At 48.4% G+C, this 25,388-nt stretch overlaps 1 protein-coding gene across 1 annotated transcript in view; it reads right to left on the reverse strand.

Annotated features, from left to right (window-relative positions):
* Positions 1 to 25,388, reverse strand: part of lama1 (laminin, alpha 1) — a 470,787-nt gene that overhangs the window by 75,711 nt on the left and 369,688 nt on the right. The window contains exons 42-50 of the mRNA XM_072468337.1: positions 20,334 to 20,450; positions 19,061 to 19,243; positions 18,663 to 18,817; positions 16,571 to 16,714; positions 13,637 to 13,770; positions 7,891 to 8,047; positions 7,684 to 7,808; positions 4,146 to 4,296; positions 2,599 to 2,743 (exon numbers count right to left, since the gene is read on the reverse strand). Of these exons, the coding sequence (XP_072324438.1) occupies positions 2,599 to 2,743; positions 4,146 to 4,296; positions 7,684 to 7,808; positions 7,891 to 8,047; positions 13,637 to 13,770; positions 16,571 to 16,714; positions 18,663 to 18,817; positions 19,061 to 19,243; positions 20,334 to 20,450 (1,311 nt within the window). The remainder of the gene's footprint in view (positions 1 to 2,598; positions 2,744 to 4,145; positions 4,297 to 7,683; positions 7,809 to 7,890; positions 8,048 to 13,636; positions 13,771 to 16,570; positions 16,715 to 18,662; positions 18,818 to 19,060; positions 19,244 to 20,333; positions 20,451 to 25,388) is intronic.

The following is a 25,388-nucleotide window of genomic DNA, read 5'->3' on the forward strand; positions in this document are numbered from 1 at the left end:
TGTTCCAGGAACTGAGTTGGTGACCTTGTCCTGCCAGGAGATGCCGAGAATACGTCTGACACGGCGACGGTGGAAACCGTTCAGCCTTTTCTGTTGCCCACCATATATTGTCTGGACCTCACTGCTGGAGAGTATGCAGAGGACCCTGGTTTGGTGGATTTGCAGTCTGATGGTCTCAGTCTGGTTGCTGTATACCACACTCTCTTACTCAGCTTCGACCTAACAGCTGCAGCTTTTGCGATGTGCGTGTGTTGATTTTAGCATCAAGTGTCAGATTGCTGCTGATTGTGGAGTCCAGATATGTGACGCCATCACCAAACTCCAGCATCACATTTTCAATGCTGCTAAGATGGCAATGTGGTAACATTCTGGACGGTGACATTCGTCTTCCTGAGGGTGATGGTCAAATCAAACTCTTTACAGGTGTGAGAGAATCTGTCCATTGTCCACTGCACGTGTCCTCGGTATGGAACGTTAGCACGGCATTGGCAGTGTAGAGCCTGACGCACCATTGTCTTGGGTCTCAGTTGAGCAAGGCTCAACAGCTTTTTATCAGTTCTGGTCTGTGAGTAGCTATTGCTGTTTGCACTGGCCATAGAGCCATTGGCGATGGCTCTCAGAGGGTCGACAGAGTGGCGGGGGATAATGAGGGGACAGAGGGAGCGTCGGGTGTCGCTCTATGCCGATGACGTCTTGCTGTATGTTTCAGATCCGTTGGAGTGTATGGAAAGGATAATGGGGCGGTTTGGTGGGGTTTCGGGGTACAAACTGAATGTAGGGAAAAGCGAGGCAATCCCGGTGAATGAGCTGGCACAGCGGGCTAATTTAGGGGGAATGCCATTTATAGTAGCCACGGATAGGTTTAGGTATTTGGGGATTCAGGTAGCGAGGGAATGGACGGGGCTCCATAAGTGGGACTTAACAAAGCTGGTGGAGGAGGCCAGGGAGGATCCTAAGAGGTGGGATACACTGCACTTAACGTTGGTGGGGAGGGTCCAAGTGGTAAAATGAATATTCTGCCAAGGTTCTTGTTTATCTTTCAAGCTCTCCCAATCTTTATACCAAAGGCCTTTTTTCGGAAAGTGGACACAATCATCTCTGACTTTGTATGGGCGGGGAAGGTGCCGAGTGTGGGGAGGACCCTGCTACAGAGGCAGAGGCAGCAGGGGGGGTTGGCGTTGCCGAACTTGCTTCATTATTATTGGGCAGCGAATATGGACAAGGTGCAGCGATAGTGGGAAGGAGAAGGGGTAGAGTGTGTTAGGATGGAGGAGGAATCTTGTAAGGGGTCTAGTTTGAGGGCTATGGTGACGGCAGCATTGCCAGTGGCTCCGAGTAGGGAGCCCAGTGGTGCAGTCCACCGTGAAGATATGGAATCAGCTGAGGAGGCATTTTAGGGTGGAAGGGATGTCGGTGCTAACGCCGCTGTGCGAGAATCATGGGTTTGAGCCGGGTGGGGGGGGGGGTTAGTGTATACAGGAGGTGGAGGGAAATGGGGCTGGTCAAGGTGAGGGATTTGGAGGAAGGATTCGCCAGTCTGGAGGAGCTAAGGGAGAGGGTAGAGCTGCCGAGGGGGACTGAGTTCAGGCATCTGCAGGTTAGGGACTTTGCACGAAAGGTCTGGAGGGGGTTCCCTAGGTTGCCGGGATACACCCTGCTGGAGTGACTGCTGCTTCCGGATGTGGAAGGGGAGGGAAGAATTGGGGATACATACAAGTGGCTGGAGGAGCAGGGAAGCGAGCGGGTGGTGAAGATCAAAGAGCAATGGGAAGTGCAGTTGGGAATGGAGATCAATTGGGGAGTATGGAGTGAGGCACTGCGTAGGGTAAACGGGACCTCCTCTTGTGCAATGATGAGCCTGATACAGTTTAAGGTGGTGGCACAGGGTGCATATGACTCGGGCGAGAATGAGTGGGTTCTTTCAGGGGGTATCAGATGAGTGTGAGAGGTGTGGGCGGGGGCCAGCGAATCACGCGCACATGTTTCGGGGTTGTGAAAAATTGGGAAGATTCTGGGCGGCAGTGTTCGCGTCTTAGCCAGGATAGTGGAGGAGGGAGTGGACCCTTTGGTGGCGATATTTGGGGTTTCAGAGAAGCCGGAGCTCATGGAGAGGAGGAAGGCCGATGTCGTGGCCTTCACCTCTCTGATTGCACGGTGGCGAATTTTGCTGGAGTGGCGGTCTCATCTCCACCGGGGGTAGCGGCATGGTTGGGTGACCTGTACGACTTCCTGCAGTTAGAGAAGATAAAGTATGAGTTAAGGGGCTCAGTAGGGGAGTTTGAGAAAAGGTGGGGCATGTTTGTGACCGTGTTTGAAGCGCTGTTCGTTGCAGGGGGGGAGGGAGGTGAAAATGGGGGAAAATCTTTACAGACTGTATCGTTGATTGTTGGGAAGTATGTTTCCCGGGGCGTTTATTCTCTGTCACCTGTTTTGATACATGTTTGAAATAAAATACATTCTTAAAATAAAGGTTAGCCATTCACTTGAAGGGCCTTTGTACAGCATTCCTCAGAAAATTGAGTGTTTTTTAATCTTTATCAAGCTTAATGAAAAGAGAAATACAATCTCAATGATTGATTTAGATATCAGTTTTCTTACCTATCTTCCGGTTGCGTTGAAATGCAATTTTAAACCATGTTCCATTGTTATATCGTTTCTCAGACATAAGGGTTAGAACTCCAGATCCAAGGTCAAAGGTTACTCGGACCTTTCCATCTGCCAGCTCTACTGCTAAGAAATCTCGCTGATGAAAAATAAATAAAAGCCTTTGAGGGTGGGGTTGTCAGTTTCAATATTTCTCCTTCAAGCAAAGAGACGAACGGTCTCTTAAATCTGCGTCAGCAATGTTAACTCCTGTTCTGGCTATTGCATGGTTTGGTTTTTTAGGAGAAACATGAAAGGAAGCAATGAAGTCCGCTGAACGGTTTATCATAGACGAGACCCTATTCTGCTCCCCCAATCTGCCTGCTGATCAGAAACTGAACTTTCCCATCAAACAAATGCAGCCCTAAGCAGGGGGTCCGTTGTTGTGATCAGCTGGGAAATGTTATCCTTTAGATGTTTCCCAGTCAGGCAGGCATTTCACAGGGTGGGGTTTCCCACACCCACCAGCAGAGGACGCTGTCGCGGATGGGATGGGAACATTTGGAGAGCAGCTGAATTGACTTTTGGCCGCTCTCTAAATTTTCCCTCCCTGCCTCCCGACGATGCGCACCGCTGGAACATCCGGGAAAACCCTCCCAAAATGTGGGAAGGCCTCTTAAATGGAACCCGAACAGAACTGGCCTCCCTTGACCAACACAGTGTTGCAATATTCGTAATTAAAGGAGCACAGCATTACTGTACTCATTGTACTCATGAGTTGTTGAACACATTTCACAAGTTAGTCTATGAACGAACAGTGTGCGCTCTTATCTTCCTTTGGACCTGCTCCTTTTCAGCAGCCTGGCAATCGGCCAACGGGGCACTTAGATGAGAAGACCTCTCAGTGTTGGGAATTGTCTGCTCCGGTATAGTCACGATCAAGGACAAACAGCTCCTATATTGCAAAAAAAAAAAGCTTTTCGTCGAAGCTTTTCCTCCTGCACTCATCAGGGCAATCGCAAAAATGCCAATGTCGGGGGTAACAATTTTACACTCTATGAGAAGAGAGTGCTGATTGGTTGGAAAGTGAGCTCTGATTGATAGGGAGTTCGCCATGGAGTCCACTTGCCAACCAATCAGCACTCTCTTCTCATACAGCATAAAGGTGTTGCTTCCTCTGACATTGGTATTCCTCCGATTGTTCTGATGAGTGGAAGACAAAAACTTTGACAAAATTTCTTTTTTCAGCAATACTCAAGTATTGGACTACCAAATGACTTTTTTTAACCTTGCTCTACCTGGACTTTATCCCAGAGAGTATAACTCTCTGTACAACTCTCTGTATAACTCAACTGTACAAGGGGTGTTTTTAGCTTATAATTAAGAATAGTGCAACAAAGTACAAACAACTGTCTGAGAAAGATTAATTAATGAACATTCAAAATTTCTATAACTCAACAAGTTACGGCGGAAAAAATATAACTTTTTTTTCAAATATGATTTCAGTTTCATCAATACAAGAAGAGCAAAGGACGCAGCAGTCCGCACTGCACGATGCTTACGGTGCCATTTGATGCAAGGTAGAGCAGTAGGCCATTCGGCGAGAACGTGCTGAAGTGCATCACTAATTGGGTTGAGGTGGAGCGCAGTGTCTTCTCCACGGTTGAATAGCCGCTGCCATCAAAGTGGAAGGCAATGTCTTCGTTCTGTGCCCTGCGGAATATGTACAATGTTTACCTTCAACTGAATCTTTCCAAACGATGTACTTGACAGAGACAAGACAACTTAGGCTGTATCAGAGCGGGGAGGGGGATGGAGGAGGAGGGGGGGGGGGGGGGGGGGGGGGGGCTGGCAGGGCCAGTTGGCCTCAAGGCCCCCACTGACACCAGTCTGGGCTGTAATCAGCACTTCAGGCAGGCTGAGACTCCCTATCCCTATCTATCAGCCTGGTTTCAGCTGTAGGCCCAGACCTCTTTGTACGGGGATGCCCACCACTGCCACCCCCAACAATGATGGCCAGGTTGTTGAATCTATGTTTTACTTTGTATTTGAAAAAGTTGATGAGAGGGTGTTTCCATTTTGGGGCTGCAGTGTTTCTAAGGCTGGTCCCGTTAAATGTCTGGTCAACGATAATCCACAGGACGCTACTGGTGATGGTGGTGTGGGAAGGGGGGGGGGGGCACTTTTCAGCAATAGCAACGCAATTAAATGTTGTGGCGGTGATGGTTAGATTCTCTCTTGTTGGAGATGGTCATTGCCTGCCACTTGCGTGTGATAAATATTATGAGCCACTTATTAACCGAAGCGTGGATATTGTCCAGGTCTTGCTGCATTTGGACATGGGACTGCTTCAGTATCTGAGGAGTCGCGAATGGTGTTGAACATTGTGCAGTCATCTGCAAACATCCCACTTCTGACCTTATGGTGGAAGGAAGATCATTGATGAGGCAGCGAAGGTGGTTGGGCCTAGGACACTACACTGAGAAACTCCTGCAGTGATGTCCTGGGACTTAGATGATTGACTTCCAACAACAACTATCTTCCTTTCTACCATGTATGACTCCAAACAGCGGAGAGTCTCCTCTTTGATTCCACTGACTTCAATTTTACTAGGCCCCCTCGATGGTCAAATGGTGCCTTTATGTCAAGGGCATTGACACTCACCTCATTTCAGGTATATTTCCCTGATCTTATTGAAATTCTTGGCCTGACTTTTCAGGATGGTGAGTGCTCGATGGCCACCATCTTGAGAGCTGATGGGGGATGCATCCCTGTTGCCATTTTCTATAGGATCCATAGAATCCCTACGATGCAGAAAGGGGCCATACGGTCCATCAAGTCTGCACCGACCCTCCGAAAGAGGACTCTACTTAGGCCCACTCCCCCACTCTATACCTGTAACCCCGTGCAGTGACCATGGCCCATCCACCTAACTTGCACATATTGTGGACTTTATCTTTGAATTTTATGCTCAACTGGACGGAAGTCGTGCTTTAGGAGCTGTCGACCAATCAGCCCCTCCAGGCACAGCCCTTCAGTGGCTGGAAGAGGTCCCAGGACCGCACTTCATGTACGTACTGGGGGCATGAGGGTAGGGTATTCCCTGGGGGGTTTGGAGGGGGGCACTCTTGGTAGTGGGAGATAGGCTGGGTGGGTGTGTAAGGTTTTCGGGCAATTCGGCCCTTTTTGGAACTGCCCAAGCATAAAAACTCAGAGACTGTAAACTGACTTTTCAGCCAAGAGAACAGAACCAGTTTTCCCAGCAGGCTTGGTCCGCTGAGCTGAGTAGGGACATAAGTACATAAATATTTACAAACACCCCCCTAGGAGCTACAAGGAAGAAGGAGCCAGACAACAAGATAACATCAAAACACAGACAAAGGGGCACGGGAATACACAGGAGGCTTGCATGCAAGCAGGACAATGGGATGGTCATAGCCCCATGCAGATGTAAAGGACTTTGCCTCCACCAGAGCAGAATCCAATCAACACCCCATCAACATAGCAGCTATCTCCGGAGCAGATGGAAGTCTTTGAAAATCTTCAAGGGAGCTCAACCTCGTTATCTCAAAAAAAACAGACTGGAGGCGGACCTAGGGGAGGTACTCCCATCTCGACAGGTCTGACCGGCCCAAAGGGGGCGGGACCAGCGGGAACTTTAAACCTTACCTTTTTCAATGCAAAAGGGGCTGGCCGATCACAGGACAAAGCCAGGTAAAACAATATAAAAGGGGCTGTGTTTCGATTGAGGGTCTCTTGGTTCTTGGCTCGACCTCTGCACCCCTGACTTGACCTCTGCAGCCTGTGACCGTAAGTACCCTGCAGCAGCTTGCGAAACTCCCTTGACTTTAATAGTGGTTGAGGCTTTGGGGAAGGGAACTTGTTGGTGCCTTGTGATATTGCTAAAAACTGTGTAATCATAAGAATTTTCGTTGTGTCCGCTATATTACTTTTGAATAGACTTAGTTTGTATTTAGAGCATAAGATTTTATTGTGTTTCTTCTGTTGATGATTTTGACCTGGGTTTTGCAATAAACCTTGATTTGATGATAATTGGAGTCGTTTAAATTCTTCAATCTTTCACCAGCGATCTCTGACCAAGTCATTGTTAAAATACTCCTCACCTTAATTCCGGGTTCAAGAATCGAGGGTCATCTTGAGCGATTCACTCAGGACAGACTGTTGGTTAGGAAATAAACAGCAGTGTCCTATTCTCTCTCTTGGGAAAGCTACTCTAGTGGAGTAGGAACCGGGTGGGTGTTGCACCACCGGCAAGAGAGAGAATCACCTGGGTATTGGTAGGGGTCTGGAGATCTGTGTGATATAAGTCTCAGGCTGTCGGTTAGGAATAAACGGCAGGCTTGAATCAGTGCTCTCTTCAGTGGAAGTGTCCCAGTGCGACATCCCCTGGCCTCTGAAGTTTCAGTGCCAGCTGGAGAGAGACACACACAGATATTCAAACCCCAGATATCGGCCCAGTAGTGGAGTAGCGGAGATGGCACCCTCTACAGGTGGGAGAGGTGCGGGGTGGGTGTTGCAGAGCCAGAGCTCCCGGGTTCCTGAGGGGAGTGCTCACCAGATCTGAATGGAGCCTTCAGGTTGAGGTGCCGTCACTCCCCCTTCCTGCCTGACATCGAGATTGCTAACTTTTACTATCTGACACCCTGCTCCAACCGCTGCCCGTCAGCCTACAAACTGAGGCTGGGCGGGAAAAGCCCCTTCAGCGGCCATCAAGTAAACTGCAGAATCCCAACACATTCCATCTCGCAGATTAGTGTAGAAATGTCCTTAGTTTCAAAAAGTGGAAAATGTAAAAAAAACTGCTACAATGATGCTGGTTGTTTTGTTGGGAATGGGTGCCAAGGCCAATGGAGATCAATTGGGTTCACTTTTAAAGTGGGTGTTAAATCAAACACGGGCATCGCAAGGAGATTTTAATTTTGCTACAGGCCATGCTATACCCTTCCTCGAAGTGCTCAGTCTCACCGCAGATTCAATCGTGGCTTTCGAAAAGGAATCACGTAATAATCCATATAGAAAGAAAAAGGTCGCAGGACGACAGGGAAATGCCAGGGAAGTGGGAGTTAGGATTACTTTTACCTTGCAAAGCACCCTTTGCAACTCCCTTCCCGTTCCTGGAAGTTCCACAAGCCAATAGATTTCCCGTCTAGGAATGCTTCACCCATGCACCCTCTGAATTGGGTCACCTTCACAGCTGGCGCTTTCTGGGTACAAAGGATTGGCGTTATTCCAAAGAATTAATGTACAGATGTTGATGCAAGAGAAAGCGGCACAAATCTAACTGACCTTCACTTTCTTCAAGATTCCTCCAACAAACACCAGGGTTGAATTGTTCACATCCAGTACAGTGGAGATCCCAGGAGATGTGGCTGTCTTTACCACTGGCTTGTCTGAACTAGGAGATCCAATTTCCTGAACAGATAAGGTGCCCATACGTCCAAACCTACCAAGTGAAATTGAATGCATATTGGTTGAACCAATGAGATATTGTATGATGTGACGCAACCAGCATTATGCATTTTTTTTAAGGCAGGAGAAAGCATTTGTTGGCACTTTCCTAGGGGCTGTTTAACACAGGGCTAAATTGCTGGCTTTGAAAGCAGACCAAGGCAGGCCAGCAGCACGGTTCAATTCCCGTTACAGCCTCCCTGAACAGGTGCCGGAATGTGGCGACTAGGGGCTTTTCACAGTAACTTCATTGAAGCCTACTTGTGACAATGAGCGATTTTCATTTTCATTTCATTCCTTCCAATAGCATTTACATTGGAAATATATTTACCACCCAAACAGATCATGAACATGTAACTCCCATTTTAGCCTTCACCTCAGACTTCGAATTCTTGTTGTAAGTTTCTTAGTTACAATGTACCTTGTCTCATAGTTATTCATGAAGGCCCCGCCTTCTCAACCTTGCCCCCCAGCCTGAGGTGTGCTGATCCTCAGGTTAAATCACCACCGGTCAGCTCTCCCGCTCAAAGGGGAAAACAGCCTATGGCCATTGGGGACAATGGCAACTTTACCTTTATCTTACCTTGTGACAACTTCCACTCAGGCTTTTATTGTTCATGCCGCGTGTAGGGTCAAAAACCTGGAACTCCCTCCCTGACAGCACTGTGGGTGTACCTGGTCTGATTAGTAAGTTTGCAGACGACACAAAGGTTGGTGGAATTGCGGATAGCGATGAGGACTGTCTGAGGATACAGCAGGATTTAGATTGTCTGGAGACTTGGGCGGAGAGATGGCAGATGGAGTTTAACCTGGACAAATGTGAGGTAATGCATTTTGGAAGGGCTAATGCAGGTAGGGAATATACAGTGAATGGTAGAACCCTCAAGAGTATTGAAAGTCAAAGAGATCTAGGAGTACAGGTCCACAGATCACTGAAAGGGGCTACACAGGTGGAGAAGGTAGTCAAGAAGGCATACGGCATGCTTGCCTTCATTGGCCGGGGCATTGAGTATAAGAATTGGCAAGTCATGTTGCAGCTGTATAGAACCTTAGTTAGGCCACACTTGGAGTATAGTGTTCAATTCTGGTCGCCACACTACCAGAAGGATGTGGAGGCTTTAGAGAGGGTGCAGAAGAGATTTACCAGAATGTTGCCTGGTATGGAGGGCATAAGCTATGAGGAGCGATTGAATAAACTCGGTTTGTTCTCACTGGAACGAAGGAGGTTGAGGGGCGACCTGATAGAGGTATACAAAATTATGAGGGGCATAGACAGAGTGGATAGTCAGAGGCTTTTCCCCAGGGTAGAGGGGTCAATTACTAGGGGGCATAGGTTTAAGGTGAGAGGGGCAAAGTTTAGAGTAGATGTACGAGGCAAGTTTTTTACGCAGAGGGTAGTGGGTGCCTGGAACTCACTACCGGAGGAGGTAGTGGAGGCAGGGACGATAGGGACATTTAAGGGGCATCTTGACAAATATATGAATAGGATGGGAATAGAAGGATACGGACCCAGGAAGTGTAGAAGATTGTAGTTTAGTCGGGCAGTATGGTCGGCACGGGCTTGGAGGGCCGAAGGGCCTGTTCCTGTGCTGTACATTTCTTTGTTCTTTGTTCTTTGTACCTACCCACATGGACTGCAGCGGTTCAAGAAGGCAGCTCACCACCACCTTCTCAAGGACAAGAAGGGATGGGCAATAAAGGCTGGGTCTTGCCAGCGACGCCCACATCCCGTAAATTAATTTTTGAAAAGCATCTGGCTTTTGGCATCAAATTAGGCGATACTGTACATCAGGGGACCGTAAGCATATCGAAGGCTGAATTCTCCTCCTGGACTGCACTGCTGCCGGATGAGGGTGAGTTCGGGGCTCCCATCCGCTGCCTTATTCCACCATGACTCTGACCCATTTTCCTGGGTTGGGTTGATTAAATCACTATGGGGAGTCTTGCACTCTTTCCTAGTAAGCCTGCTACTGCTAAGGGAAGACACCCAGTGCGCTACCTCAAGCTAGAATAGAAAGTCTTGAGGGGGAGGGGCATTGAAAATTGAGGTGGCTATTGAGCCAAATTTTTTTGGGTTAGGTACAGGTGCCAAGGCCAATGGTGATCAATTGGAGCTGAGATACAGAACAGCCATAATCTAATTGAATGGGAGAACAGGTTCAAGGAGCTGAATAGCCTATCCATGACCAAGATACATCACCACTGTCAGGCAACTGTTTCATAGTGATGTGACTCCAACTGACTGGAGTTGGAGATTTGAAACAGACCCCTTCAAAACCAGACCAGGGTTGGGCAAAGCCAACTGCTAGTCCCCATAGTATTTACAATCTACCTGACAATGGCTAGTCACCTCAAATATCAGCAGCCCTCTGGTGGGAGGATTAAATACCGCCCAGATGGAAACCTTTAACCTCAGTTGCCTGTGTCAAAACTGAACTGACCACCATAGACATACATGATCTACAGTTTGTGGTTGGCTGCAGTGTCTTTGTCCACTCTGCATGAGGTTTTGCAAGCCACTCACGATATTTTCAATTCTGCATCCAAGAATCCTGGCCTGTCCTTGAATGTTGCCAAAACAAAACTCATATCAACCCACACCTGGTCCGCCAAATATTCCACCTCTCAGATATGTTTGAAAGAGACTCTGGAATATATTGAGGATTTCCCTTTCCTTGGCAGTCACTTCTCCCAAAAGGCCACCATCAGTGAGGAGATGTAAAACCAGTTCAGCTGTGCCGGCTCGGCCATCAACAAACTACAGCAGTGAGTGACAACAAAGACCTCCGCAAGTCAACAAATGTCCAGTCTACAGAACAGTTGTTGCCACCAAACAGCTGTGTTTCAGTGAGACCTGAAGGTAGATTCTCCGTCGCACACTGCTGATAGTGGGGTTCCCGATGTGGTGAAGAATCAAGCATCTGGCTGTAATTGACAGGGTAATAGCACGCCAACACTGACATTAATGAACGGGTGGGGCTTGCTACCAATTGTTCAAAATAGCGACGCCTTGCTCATCAAGCTGCATCACGCTTTGAGTCCAACTGTCTTAACGATGAGGCAGAGTGAGAGGAGAGGCCAATTCTGCTCTCGAATTCTCATTGCCTGATGGGACCATCCTGCCCCATGCGCCCACATACCTGAGAGTTGAAAATGGGCCTATTCAGTTACGTGATGTCACATGGTAGAAACGTGCAAACTCTGAGTTGGCATTATCTTCGGATCCATGGACAGCTGACAATGTGAATTCCCAATAATAGAGTCCTTATCCATTTTTTCTTTATTAATCAAAAACTCAATTAGTCATAACTGGATTCCCAGTCACACGATTTAGAAAATGAAGGGTTTAATAATAATAATTATAATCTTTATTGTCACCAGTAGGCTTACATTAACACTGCAATGTAGTTACCGTAAAAAGTCTCAAGTCGCCACATTCTGGCGCCTGTTCGGGTACACCAAGGGAGAGTTCAGAATGTCCAAATTACCTAACAGCACATCTTTCGGGACCTGTGGGAGGAAACCGGAGCACCTGGAGGAAAACAGACATGGGGAGAACGTGCAGACTCCGCACAGACAGTGACTCAAGCCGGGAATCGAACCTGGGACCCAGATGCTGTGAAGCAACAGTGAAAACCACTGTTTATTGAATGTAATAAGATTTATAAAGGGTCGCAACTTCAGAACTGCAGCATTAAGATCGTAAACCCCACCATAAATAGAGTAAGTATTTTTTTCCTGAAGTTATGCTCAGCCAATTTATTATATAACTTAATTCTTATATTAACACTGGACACAATGGATCCTCTGGTCATGACCAGGAACTCCGAAAACTCTATTCGCTTCCTGCTGCATCACCTCATGGTTGGAAAGGAATGGGAGGGGGAGGATCTTGTTGTCATGGTCCACATGGGAACCAACGACATAGGTAGAACAGGAATGATGTTTTGCAAAGTGAGTTAAGGTTCAAAATAAAGTGCAGAACCTCAAATGTTTGTCTGGATTGTTACCTGAGCAACATGCCAATATTTCTTTTTATTCATTGATGGGATATAGGCATCGCTGGCTAGGCCAGCATTTATTGTTCATCCTTAATTGCCCTTGCCAATTGGCACAGGGTCAAGCAGATTGGAGGGTTCAACACATAGTTCAAAGAGTGGTGTGGAAAGAAGGGATTTTGATTAATGGGCATTGGCATCAGTACCCAGGGAAGAGGGAGCTGTTCCATTGGGATGAGCTCCACTTAAACTAGGCTGGGATCAGTGTCCTGGCAAAACTTATAACCGGGACAGTGGAAAGGGCTTTAAACTAGTGGTGGGTTGGGATTGGTGGGGGGGGTTCAGGTAAGGGAAGATTTAGAAAAAGAAACAGAGAGTAATGTATATTAAATAGGTTTGCTAACAATGCAGAGCTAGTTGGAATGAAAGCTGTGAGGAGGGCACAAAGTGGCTGCAAAATGATACAGACAGGTTAAGTAAGTGGGAAACAAGGTGGCAGGCGGAGTATAATGTGGAAAAGTGTGAGGTTATTCATTTTTGGTAATCAGAATAGAAAAGCAGAAAAAAAAATGTTTTAAAAAGGCTTGAAAAAGATGTGGATGTATGGAGGACGTGGGTGTATCTGTATGAGGAACATAGAAAATGATCATACAGGTTCAGCAAGCAATTAGGAAGGCAAATGGCATGTTGGCCTTTATTACAAGGGGATTGGAGCATGAGAATGAGGAAGTTTTGATCCGATACTACATGCAGTTTTGGTTTCCATATTTAAGGACGAAAATACTTACATTGGAAGCAATGCAGCATAGATTCACGAGATTAGTGCCTGGGAAAAGAAGGCTGTCCTCTGGTGAAGGGTTGAGCAAATTGGGTCTATAACCATGGAAGAGTGAGGGGTGATTTCATTGACTCATACAATATTCTGAAGTTAGTTGACAGGGCCAGCACAGATTCCCCTGGGCTGGGGAAGCTAATACACAGGGACACAGTCTCAGAAAATGGAGCCAATCATTTAGGACTGAGATGAGGATAAATTACTTCACTTGAAGGGTTGTGAATCGATGGAATTCTCTAGCCCGGAGGGTTGTGCATGTTTCATCACTGAATATATTTCAGGCTGAGATGGACAGATTTTTGATCGCTCGGGGTATCAAGGGAGAAGGGAGCAGGCTGGGAAAATGGAGTTGAAGTTGAAGATTAGCCACAATGGTGAAACAGGCTCGACAGGCCGTGTGGTCTACTCCTGCACCTCTTGTGCTCACGCCAGTTTCAAACGAATCTCGATGACCAAAAAATGGCTGATACCTCCCTGTCAGAAATGATTGAGGGCAGCACGGTGGCGCAGTGGGTTAGCCCTGCTGCCTCACGGCGTCGAGGACCCAGGTTCGATCCCGGCTCTGGGTCACTGTCCGTGTGGAGTTTGCACATTCTCCGCGTGTTTGTGTGGGTTTCGCCTCCACAACCCAAAGATGTGCAGGCTAGGTGGATTGGCCACGCTAAATTGCCCCTTAATTGGAAAAATTGAATTGGGTATTCTAAATGTATTAAAAAAAAGAAATGCGTACATTGTGGGAATGTTTACTTGCCTGGCAGCATGAATCTTGTACCACTTGTTATTGTTAATTTGAAGATCAGGATACTCTAATCGCGTTGTCCCAGAGCCCACGTCCCACAAGAACGCAACTCTGCCACGTCGCATCTCCAGAGCCAAGAATTCAATCTGCGGAACAGGCAGAGGTTTAATACAAGTTCGATGGTTGTAAAAATGATTAAACCAATCCACTTTTGTCATCTACATCATTAACTGAAGCGATCGCACTCTTGAAATGAAATTAAAATCGCTTATTGTCATAAGTAGGCTTCAAATGAAGTTACTGTGAAAAGCACCTAGTCGCCACATTCCGGCACCTGTTCGGGGAGGCTGGTACGGGAATTGAACCCGCGCTGCTGGCCTGCCTTCGTTTGCTTTAAAAGCCAGCTATTTAGCCCTGTGTAGCCCCTCTTACCATGCAACTTTAAAACTTTGTTCGAAAGGGATGTCCAGCATAATTACGTTGTTGTCCCCGTGATAAAACTTGGTCAGGACACTAACCTGAGGAACTCCTACAGTGATGTCCTGGAGCTGAGATAATTGACCTCCAACCATCACAACCATCTTCCTTTGTGTCAGGTATGACTCCAACCAACAGAGAGCTTTCCCCTTGATTTCCATTGACTTCAGTTTAACTAGGGCTCCTTGATGCCATACTCAGTCAAATGCTGCCTTGATGTCACCTGTCACCTCACCTCTGACATCCAGCTCTTCTGTCCATGTTTGAACCAGGGCTGTAATGAGGTCGGGAGCTGAGTGACCCGGGCGGAACCCAAACTGAGCGTCCCTGAGCAGATTATTGCTGAGTAAGTCTAGCTTGATAGCTCTGTTGATGACTCCTTCCACCACTATGCTGATGGTGGAGAGTAGACTATTAGGGCGATAACTGGCTGGGTTGGATTTCTCCTGTTTCCTATGGACAGGACAAACCTGGGAGCTTCCACATTGCCGGGCAGATGCCAGCATTGTAGCTGTACTGGAACAGCTTTGCAAATTTTGGAGCACACGCATTCAGAAATATCTCCGGAATATTATCAGGGCCCATAGCCTTTCCATATCAAACACCTTTCGCCATTTCTTGATATTATGTGGAGTGAATGGTATTGGCTGAAGTCTGATATCTGTGATGCTAGGGACCTCTGGAGGAGACAGAGATGGATCATCCACTCGGCACTTCCGGCTGAAGAATGTTGCGAATGCCTCAGCCTTGTCTTTTGCACAGATCTGCTGGGCTCCTCCATCATTGAGGATGGGGATATTTGTCAAGTTGCATTAGTGCCAACGGGCAACTGCTGGGACTACTGGCAGCCCCACCACACAGAGATGCCCAGGTAAGGTTGGGTTTGGGGTCTTGGAGAGGGGTTTGAGCGGTGGTTCAAGAAACCAGTGGAAGGATTAAACGGAGGGTTGAGCTGGTGGAGAGCGGTGCCTCCAATGGGCCAAGTGGGTCCCCAAAGGAGGTCACGTCTGGCCCAACACCAGCTCGTGCAGCTATAGCTGCTGGAACTACTGCGTAGCATCGGCCTCCCCGCCATGGGTAAGCTGCGGGCAGCAGTGGGATGAGTTCCTTAAATTAACATTAATTGGCCTCTTAAAGACCTCAATAAACCTAAGGGTGGGTGAGTGCCCGACAACTCCCCACCCTCCTATAAAGTTTCCAATATGTCAAGGGTGGGCGGGTAGGGGCGGGAAGGCCACCTGCTGCTGTTTACTTGCCCCCCCCCCACTCCACCTCCAAATCAGTCAGCGAGGGAGCATAAAACCCAGCTCATTGTGCCTTTGGTAAATATTTTACCACATGCAAATCGTGATTTGTCATTTTAATCTGGGTTAATGCTCTCGTATTTCCTGTTCAGGAACCAATGGACCCATTAAAAGGGTACTTTTTCTTTACATTGACACTTGCGTTGTATGGCATCAGTTTTGTAAACTGCCTCATAATAAACATGTATCTTCAATGCTAATACAAGATGTTAAAGATACTGTAATATCCCACACGGGGCTACGGTTTGGGACTGCTCGTCTTCCTCCTGCTCCTTGTGGAGCACGAGCTCCCTCGCTAGGGGTGGGGTATCTCAATTACCCAGTGGTAAGGTCGACCAGTAAGTCACCGATCCGGTCAGGGTTTACAGAGGAGTGTAAATATACTGTTTCCAAATAAAACTCGTTCTTATATTTACTCGATTTGGACTTCCTTTTCCTTACTAAAGATGCCTTACAGCTATCAGATTAAAAACGGATAACAGATAACTTGGATTTTTGGGCACGTATATTCTTTCGAAATCCAGTTCACTGTACATGCATCCTGTTGACTATAAAATAAATATTTGAACAAAATAAGACGATGGGATTAGAGGGATACGGATCCCGGAAGTGTCGAAGATTTTAGTTTAAACGGGCAGCATGGTCGGCGCAGGCTTGGAGGGCCGAAGGGCCTGTTCCTGTGCTGTACTATTGTTTGTTCTTTGTTCTAATATCTAAACGGAAAACCTTTTTGACAAAACTTTGCCCCATTCCAACCAATCTCATCTGTAAAACATGTCCACCGATTGCCATTGGTGTATCATCAAAACTATTAGAAATATTATCATTCAAAAGATCATTTTCAGCTGGAAAATTGAGAGGATCGGAATATAAGCTATTTTTGAATTAATCACAATTAAAACTACTCTGAAATAGTCCTCCGCAACCCTGAAAAGTTATTGCTGTCTGAATAATAAATCTTCCTCACTCACAAGAAGATCACAGGATCATTCCATTTTAGTTATTTGGGCTTCCATTTTCATCACTTAAGAATGATTGTTTTGATAACTCACAATGTCTGCACCGATTCCTTTATTTCTCTGTTATTTTAATCATTTGTAACATCTTAACCTTGGGTACGGTGAGCACTGAGGTTTGTATCAACAGCTGCAAACTAGTTACTCACACTGGTGCTGCTGCCGAGGTAGAAGAGTAGGTTTTCTGGTTCAGAGGTTTTCATGTTCAGCGTCAGAGTGTTGTAATTGCTGCTTGATAGCGCTGGCTGGTAGGCACGGATACAATCTCGGTCGGCTGACACTGCCACTTTAATCTGGGAAGAGGTCAAATCAGGATTAGTACGAAAACCAACCGAGTCTGATATTGTCGCAAGCGGACATTGCAAACCCTTTACTCTATTAAGAGGGGGAAATATTAGGAACTTGGGCCCAGAAATTGGACTGAAGATGTAGCAGGCAATTTAGGGGTTAACAGACTGAAGGAAAAACTGCTAGCAAAGAGTCAGTGGGATACACCCACGCCTGGTGTGATTTACATTGTCACATTCAGACTTAAACTCATTAGTGGGAATACACAGGATGCCCTTGTTCGGCCACGATGATCCACTCAAGACCCATTGTCTTTTGGGATACTCTTGTTTGGCCAGTCATTAGCCCTTTAAAGAGTCAGATGGCCTCTTTTGTCTGTAAATGGGAGGTTAGTTGCATATCAATCACATGGCTCTGTCCATTTGTCTAAATAATAATAAAATAACCTTTATTATTGTCACAAGTAGGTTTACATTAACACTGCAATGAAGTTACTGTGAAAATCATGGGAGTGGGAAATCAACAGTCAAGGTGATGATAATGGGTTTAAGTCTGGGCACTCCAAGTCTGGGCGGGGTTCAGAGACAGAGAGAAAGATTCCTGGTTTTGAACAGGTGAGGAGAAGGATTTGAAAGGCCACAGCGGGAGGTCATGGAAAGCTGTCCCAGAGCCAGGCTTTCGAAAAGGATTCTGAAGTAACTTCACTAACAGAAGAAAAATTGCTTTGTAAATGCAAGTATAACCTTTGCCTGTGTAAGTGGAATGAGAGCTGCATGTTCCTTTGAAATGCTGTTTAATAGGAACTTGTGTTTTAGGGTTAAGAAACTATATGTAATCTGTTATTGTTAGAGTTGGAGTTTAAAAGTTTAAATATTGTTTTTCTTTTGTTTTAATAAAGTTTGTTTATAAAATGACCAAGCCCCATTTCTTACCATTATCACTCCTGGAACAAATCGATCTTTCCACTCCACAATAAAACTTTAAAGCGTTATGGTTCTGATCCAGTTTCTTTGCTACTGCTGAGAGTTCGCCAGGCATCCATTACACCTCGCTTCTCCATAAAAGGGTTAACTCCCATCAGCTCTTAATCGGCAAAAGGCTCCTCACAGAATATGGCTGCCTGCTCCACAAAAATAATCCAGCCCCTGCACATGAGCAGCTACAGCCCTTTCTCCTCTTTATACTTGCCCCCCCACTACCCTGAAAACCCTCCACTCCATCCTATTCCCAGCCTGTCTGTCTGCACTCACCCCGACTGAGTACACTATCTCATTGGTGGTCCCCGAGTGCTTGAAAACTCACCCGCCACGCACTCCCCCCAAATTCTCCCACCCTTTCCTGTCCCTGAGCACCCAGCCCGCCCCTCCACACACTGCCCGATGGCTTGGCACAGAGCAACGTGACAGCCACCCAGTCACCTCAGCAAATCAAACTGGCTGTTCGGATCTCTAATCAAAACTTTTTTTTTAACCTGTCCTTTCTCCCTCAGGTATTGATCGCCATGTCTCATTTAATAAGTATTAAGAAAAGATTGCACTGCTTAAAGATTATTCTTTAGAGCTGTCAGTGAGTAAGGTTCCCAATGTAGAATGCCACCAATGTGGCCAAAGCAAGGTGGTGAGGCAAATTAATGAGCAGGGTTTAGATGTTGCTATTTGGGGGTTTTAAAAGCCAATAGCGATGAATGAGTTTGAGTGGAGGTTGGTGAGGTTCAGCAAAAAGAAAAAGTAGAGACAAAAGAACGTGAGGAGTAAGAGTGGGAGTAGACCACGCACGGGGTCCTTCGAGCCTGTCCCACCGTACAATACAGTCACGGCTGATTATTGGCCTCAAGTCTAATTTCTCGCCCGCTCCCCACAATGCCCGATTCCCTGGAGGGAAGCAAGTGACCACCGAAGTATGATTTTGAGAACTAACTGATTTGTACCAACTGCTCATTGACTCGACACTTACAGAGGCAGCCTGCTTCCGGGCCTGATTAATCAATTCCTTTATCTCCGATAAGTTTCTGCTCAGGTTGTCCTCCAGCATTTTCAACGGCTTCAACCTGTCCAGCAAGTAATTGGCTTGAATTTCGACCTCTTGTACCTTTTTACCAGCAGCTGCGGCTGAAAGGGAAAAGTGGAGATATTTAAATAAAGACGAGGCCGAAACATTTGACATTAAAGCTGGGAGCAAGACTTATATTATGTTGGGGTGAACAGCGAGGACAGAAAATCCGCCGCTGCGAATTTGATTTTTAAAATAATTAACTGCATGTTTGTTTGTTTTGGTGCTGTGACTGCCCAGCCGTGCAAAATGATTGCATTTGTCAAAAGTGACCTTTAATCAATTGTTCGTTGCAAACTTACCCGTCTTCGCCGAATCGTTGATGAGGCCATTTGTTTCCCTGATGGTTTTATTGACCCTTGCTAAAGCGTCAGATGTGTTCATCAGCTGGCGACTGAACTGCTGAATTTCAACAAGAGTGGCAGCAGCCGCCAGGTTAGCCGAGATTGCGCCACCTTTCGCCTCGTGGACTCTGGCGGCAGTACCTGGGATAAAGAAAAATGGCAATTTTCCTCTTTTGAAAAGTACCCCAGCACAGCAACACCTCCAACTTTACAATTATCACTGCCTTCAAACCCTTCCATGGCCTTGCCTCTGTCTTGGCTCTGTAACCTCCTCCAGCCCAGTGGCCCTCCAAGATCTCTGTGTTGCTCCATCCCCAATTTCATTAGTCCCACTATTTTCATAGAATTTACAGTGCAGAAGGAGGCCATTCGGCCCATCGGGTCGGCACCGGCACCTACAAACAGCACCCCACCCAAGCCCACCTATCCACCCCATCCCCGTAACCCAGTAACCCCCACTCAACCTTTTTTTGGGACACTAAGGGCAATTTAGCATGGCCAACCCACCTAACCAGCACATCTTTGGGCTGTGGGAGGAAACCGGAGCTCTTTGTAGGGGCCCAAAGATTTGCAGGTTAAGTGGATTAACCATGATAAATTTCCCCTTGGCGTCCAAACTTTTGGGTAGGGTGGGGTTATGGGGATAGGACAAGGTAGTAGGACTGGGGAGGGTGTTCTTTCAGAGGGTCAGTGCAGTTTTGATGGGCCGAATGGCCTCGATCTGCACGGTAGAGACTCCATGAACAATTCTGGAAAGAATTAACTTTCACCCATAATATTCATTATAAAGAATATTGGCGGGGTGGGGGTACGGGAAGGTGTGGGGTGGCTGCTAGTTTATGAGTTGCCAGGGGAGGTATGAATGCCTCCGAATATAGAAATGGAAAAAACTCACTCGGACCAGTTCCTGAGAGCTGTACAGACAATCTGAAAATTCCTTAATGAAAGTTATACCAAGGGCGGAATTCTCTTGCACTCCCCGCAGATCTTCTGGGTTTGCCGAAGTCGACCCCCGCTGCGGGTTCCCCGGGGGTGGCATGGGCGAGGGATGTGAATTGTCACCAATTTCGGCGAGGCCGGAAAGGTTCCGCCAACAGCGAGCTGCCTCCACCACCGGGACCCCCCCTTGGGGTACAGGGGAACTCCACCCAAAGTGCCGGATCCTTTCATCTCGTCGGCAATTAATGTTCATCCTGCTTTTTGTTATGTTTGAATTATCTACATCACTTACCATTCGGCAATGCTGCCAGTATCTGTAGCGGCTCACTCAGATGGCTGCTCACAGAACGTGCGTTCTTCCAAATCCGATCAACTTTCTCCTTCAGTCTATTCAGCTGATTCATGAACCCTGAACAGTTAAAAGAACCAAGGAAGGTGTTCAGACACTACACCCAGGAAAAAACCCCAGAGAAAACATCATCGAATCAGGGTTACAAAACAGAAAGAGGCCATTTGGTCTGCCATGTCCATGTGGACCTCTGAGAGTCATTGAGCTCAATCCAGGTTCTTATGATTTTGAATGCCTTTGTTAAATCCCCTCTCAAAATTTTATTTTCTAAGACGGACAACTCTGGCTTCTCCGATCTATCCATGCATCTGAAGTATCTCGCACTTGGTACTATTCTCGTCAATCTTTTCTGCATTCTCTAAAGCATGATGCTTATCCAAAACACGGCCAGCCGGCCACTCCCTGGCCCGCCACACCTCTTCCTCCGGCCTGCGGACTCCTTGGTCATAACATGTTGGGAGATGAATTTGGAGATTCCTCAAGAACTACACCTCCAATCACAGGGCATTTCTATCCCACACTTGCTGTTGCTTGGATCACGAATGAGCCAATCAGCAGCAAGTGTGGGAGAGAACCAAAAGGTTTAAATTCCAATCAACGGGTAATGTAGCGTGGGCAATCTGTGTACCCTGCACAGAAAAATGTAGAACAAATAGGAGCAGGAGGAGGCCATTCGGCCCTTCAAGCCCCGCGCCACCATTCATTATAATCATGGCGAAACATCCAACTCAATAGTCTGATCCCGTTGTGGGGGTTGGGGAGGTGAGACCCACGCAGACACGGGGAGAATGTGCAAACTCCACACACACAGTGACCTGGGGCCGGGGAGGAAGGCAGGTTTTTGGTGGCGGCGGGTTGGGGTGGGAAGGCGATCCGACTTCCGGGCCCGAGGCGTGGTGGTGGTGCGTGTGTGTGTGTGTGTGTGTGTGGGGGGGGGGGGGGGGGGGGGGGGGGGGGGTGATGATGAAGGGAAAGTCAAAGTCTTCTGGGCGGAGGTACGGAGCAATAGAGAGTGGCTGCTGCTGGTGGGAGGAGTAGAGACTGGGCTGCTGGTGGGAGGAGTAGACACTGGGCTGCTGGTGTCGGGAGTAGTCACTGGGCTGCTGGTGTCGGGAGTAGATACTGAGCTGCTGGTGGGGGGAGTAGAGACTGGGCTGCTGGTGGGAGGTAGATACTGAGCTGCTGGTGGGAGAGTAGAGACTGGGCTGCTGGTGGGGGGAGTAGAGACTGGGCTGCTGGTGGGGGGAGTAGATACTGGGCTGCTGGTGTGGGGAGTATATACTGGGCTGCTGGTGGGGGGAGTAGATACTGAGCTACTGGTGGGGGGAGTAAATACTGGGCTGCTGGTGTCGGGAGTAGATACTGGGCTGCTGGTGTCGGGAGTAGATACTGAGCTGCTGGTGGGGGGAGTAGAGACTGGGCTGCTGGTGGGAGGGAGTAGATACTGAGCTGCTGGTGGGGGGAGTAGATACTGGGCTGCTGGTGGGGGGAGTAGAGACTGGGCTGCTGGTGGGGGGAGTAGAGACTGGGCTGCTGGTGTTGGGAGTAGATACTGGGCTGCTGGTGGGGGGAGTAGAGACTGGGCTGCTGGTGGGGGGAGTAGAGACTGGGCTGCTGGTGTCGGGAGTAGATACTGGGCTGCTGGTGAGAGAGTAGATACTGAGCTGCTGGTGGGGGGAGTAGAGACTGGGCTGCTGGTGGTGGGAGTAGAGACTGGGCTGCTGGTGGGGGGAGTAGAGACTGGGCTGCTGGTGGGGGGAGTAGATACTGAGCTGCTGGTGGGGGAGTAGATACTGAGCTGCTGGTGGGGGGAGTAGAGACTGGGCTGCTGGTGGGGGGAGTAGATACTGAGCTGCTGGTGGGGGAGTAGATACTGAGCTGCTGGTGAGAGAGTAGAGACTGGGCTGCTGGTGAGAGAGTAGAGACTGGGCTGCTGGTGGGAGAGTAGAGACTGGGCTGCTGGTGGGGGGAGTAGAGACTGGGTTGCTGGTGGGGGGAGTAGAGACTGGGCTGCTGGTGTCGGGAGTAGAGACTGGGTTGCTGGTGGGGGGAGTAGAGACTGGGCTGCTGGTGAGAGAGTAGAGACTGGGCTGCTGGTGGGAGAGTAGAGACTGGGTTGCTGGTGGGGGGAGTAGAGACTGGGTTGCTGGTGGGGGGAGTAGAGACTGGGCTGCTGGTGAGAGAGTAGAGACTGGGCTGCTGGTGGGAGAGTAGAGACTGGGTTGCTGGTGGGGGGAGTAGAGACTGGGCTGCTGGTGGGAGAGTAGAGACTGGGCTGCTGGTGGGGGGGAGTAGAGACTGAGCTGCTGGTGTCGGGAGTAGAGACTGGGCTGCTGGTGGGGGGAGTAGATACTGGGCTGCTGGTGTCGGGAGTAGAGACTGGGCTGCTGGTGGGAGAGTAGATACTGGGTTGCTGGTGGGGGGAGTAGAGACTGGGCTGCTGGTGAGAGAGTAGATACTGAGCTGCTGGTGGGGGGAGTAGATACTGAGCTGCTGGTGAGAGAGTAGAGACTGGGCTGCTGGTGAGAGAGTAGAGACTGGGCTGCTGGTGGGAGAGTAGAGACTGGGCTGCTGGTGGGGGGAGTAGAGACTGGGTTGCTGGTGGGGGGAGTAGAGACTGGGCTGCTGGTGTCGGGAGTAGAGACTGGGTTGCTGGTGGGGGGAGTAGAGACTGGGCTGCTGGTGAGAGAGTAGAGACTGGGCTGCTGGTGAGAGAGTAGAGACTGGGCTGCTGGTGGGAGAGTAGAGACTGGGTTGCTGGTGGGGGGAGTAGAGACTGGGCTGCTGGTGAGAGAGTAGATACTGGGCTGCTGGTGGGAGAGTAGAGACTGGGCTGCTGGTGGGAGAGTAGTGACTGGGCTGCTGGTGGGGGGAGTAGAGACTGGGCTGCTGGTGAGGGGAGTAGATACTGGGCTGCTGGTGGGGGAGTAGAAACTGGGCTGCTGGTGGGAGGGAGTAGATAGTGGGCTGCTGGTGGGAGGGAGTAGATACTGGGCTGCTGGTGGGGCGAGTAGATACTGGGCTTCTGCTGTGTGTGAGAATGAGAGAGAGTATATGTCTGAGAGAGATATGCAAGAGAGAGAGTGTGTGTGTGAGTGAGAGAGAGTTTGTGTGAATGATGGAGAGTGTGTGTGAGTGAGAGTGTGTGAGAGAGTGATGTGTGTGAGTGAGAGTGTGAGTGAGTGAGAGAGGGTGTGAGTGAGTGAGAGTGTGTGTGAGTGAGAGTGTGTGTGAGTGAGAGTGTGTGTGTGAGAGAGTGAGTGTGTGTGAGTGAGAGTGTGTGAGAGAGTGAGTGTGTGTGAGTGAGAGTGTGTGTGAGTGAGAGTGTGTGAGTGAGTGTGTGTGAGTGATAGTGTGTGTGAGTGAGAGAGGGTGTGTGAGAGAGAGAGTGTGTGTGAGTGAGAGAGTGTGTGTGAGTGAGAGAGAGTGTGTGTGAGTGAGAGTGTGTGTGAGTGAGAGTGTGTGTGAGTGAGAGAGAGTGTGTGTGAGTGAGAGTGTGTGTGAGTGAGAGAGAGTGTGTGTGAGTGAGAGTGTGTGTGTGAGAGAGTGAGTGTGTGTGAGTGAGAGTGTGTGAGAGAGTGAGTGTGTGTGAGTGAGAGTGTGTGTGAGTGAGTGAGTGTGTGTGAGTGAGAGTGTGTGTGAATGAGAGAGGGTGTGTGAGAGAGTGTGTGTGAGTGAGAGAGTGTGTGTGTGAGTGAGAGAGAGTGTGTGTGAGTGAGAGTGTGTGTGAGTGAGAGAGAGTGTGTGTGAGTGAGAGTGTGTGTGTGAGAGAGTGAGTGTGTGTGAGTGAGAGTGTGTGTGTGAGTGAGAGAGGGTGTGTGAGAGAGAGTGTGTGTGAGTGAGAGAGAGTGTGTGTGAGTGAGAGAGAGTGTGTGTGAGTGAGAGAGAGTGTGTCAGTGAGAGTGTGTGTGTGAGTGAGAGAGGGTGTGTGAGAGAGAGAGTGTGAGTGAGAGAGTGAGAGAGTGTGTGTGAGTGAGAGAGTGTGTGTGAGTGAGAGAGAGTGTGAGTGAGAGAGTGAGAGAGTGTGTGTGAGTGAGAGAGTGTGTGTGAGTGAGAGTGTGTGTGAGTGAGAGTGTGTGTGAGTGAGAGTGTGTGTGAGTGAGAGAGAGTTTGTGTGAGTGAGAAAAAGTTTATGTCAGTGAGAGAGTGTGTGTGAGTGAGAGAGTGTGTGTGAGTGAGAGAGAGTTTGTGTGAGAGAGTGTGTGTGAGTGAGAGAGAGTGTGTGTGAGTGAGAGTGTGTGTGTGAGTGAGTGAGAGTGTGTGAGTGAGAGTGTGTGTGAGTGAGAGAGAGTGTGTGTGAGTGAGAGTGTTGTGTGAGTGAGAGAGAGTGTGAGTGAGAGAGTGTGTGAGTGAGAGAGAGTGTGTGAGTGAGAGTGTGTGTGAGTGAGAGTGAGTGTGTGTGAGTGAGAGTGTGTGTGAGTGAGAGAGAGAGTGTGTGTGAGTGAGAGAGAGTGTGTGTGAGTGAGAAAGAGTGTGTGTGAGTGAGTGTGTGTGAGTGAGAATGTGTGTGTGAGTGAGAGAGAGTTTGTGTGAGTGAGAGAGAGTGTGTGAGTGAGAGAGAGTGTGTGTGAGTGAGAGAGAGTGTGTGTGAGTGAGAGAGAGTGTGAGTCAGAGAGAGTGTGTGTGAGTGAGAGAGTGTGTGTGTGAGAGAGAGTGTGTGTGAGTGAGAGAGTGTGTGTGTGAGTGAGAGAGTGTTTGTGTGAGTGAGAGAGAGTGTGTGAGTGAGAGTGTGTGTGTGAGAGAGAGTGTGAGTGAGAGAGAGTGTGTGAGTGAGAGAGTGTGTGTGAGTGAGAGAGAGTTTGTGTGTGTGAGTGAGAGTGTGTGAGTGAGAGAGAGTGTGTGAGTGAGAATGTGTGTGTGAGTGAGTGAGAGTGTGTGAGTGAGAGTGTGTGTGAGTGAGAGTGTGTGTGAATGAGAGTGTGTGTGAGTGAGAGTGAGTGTGTGTGAGTGAGTGTGTGAGTGAGAGAGAGTGTGTGTGAGTGAGTGAGGAGTGTGTGA

The sequence above is a fragment of the Scyliorhinus torazame genome, chromosome 11, assembly GCF_047496885.1.
Source record: "Scyliorhinus torazame isolate Kashiwa2021f chromosome 11, sScyTor2.1, whole genome shotgun sequence".
NCBI lineage: Eukaryota > Metazoa > Chordata > Chondrichthyes > Carcharhiniformes > Scyliorhinidae > Scyliorhinus > Scyliorhinus torazame.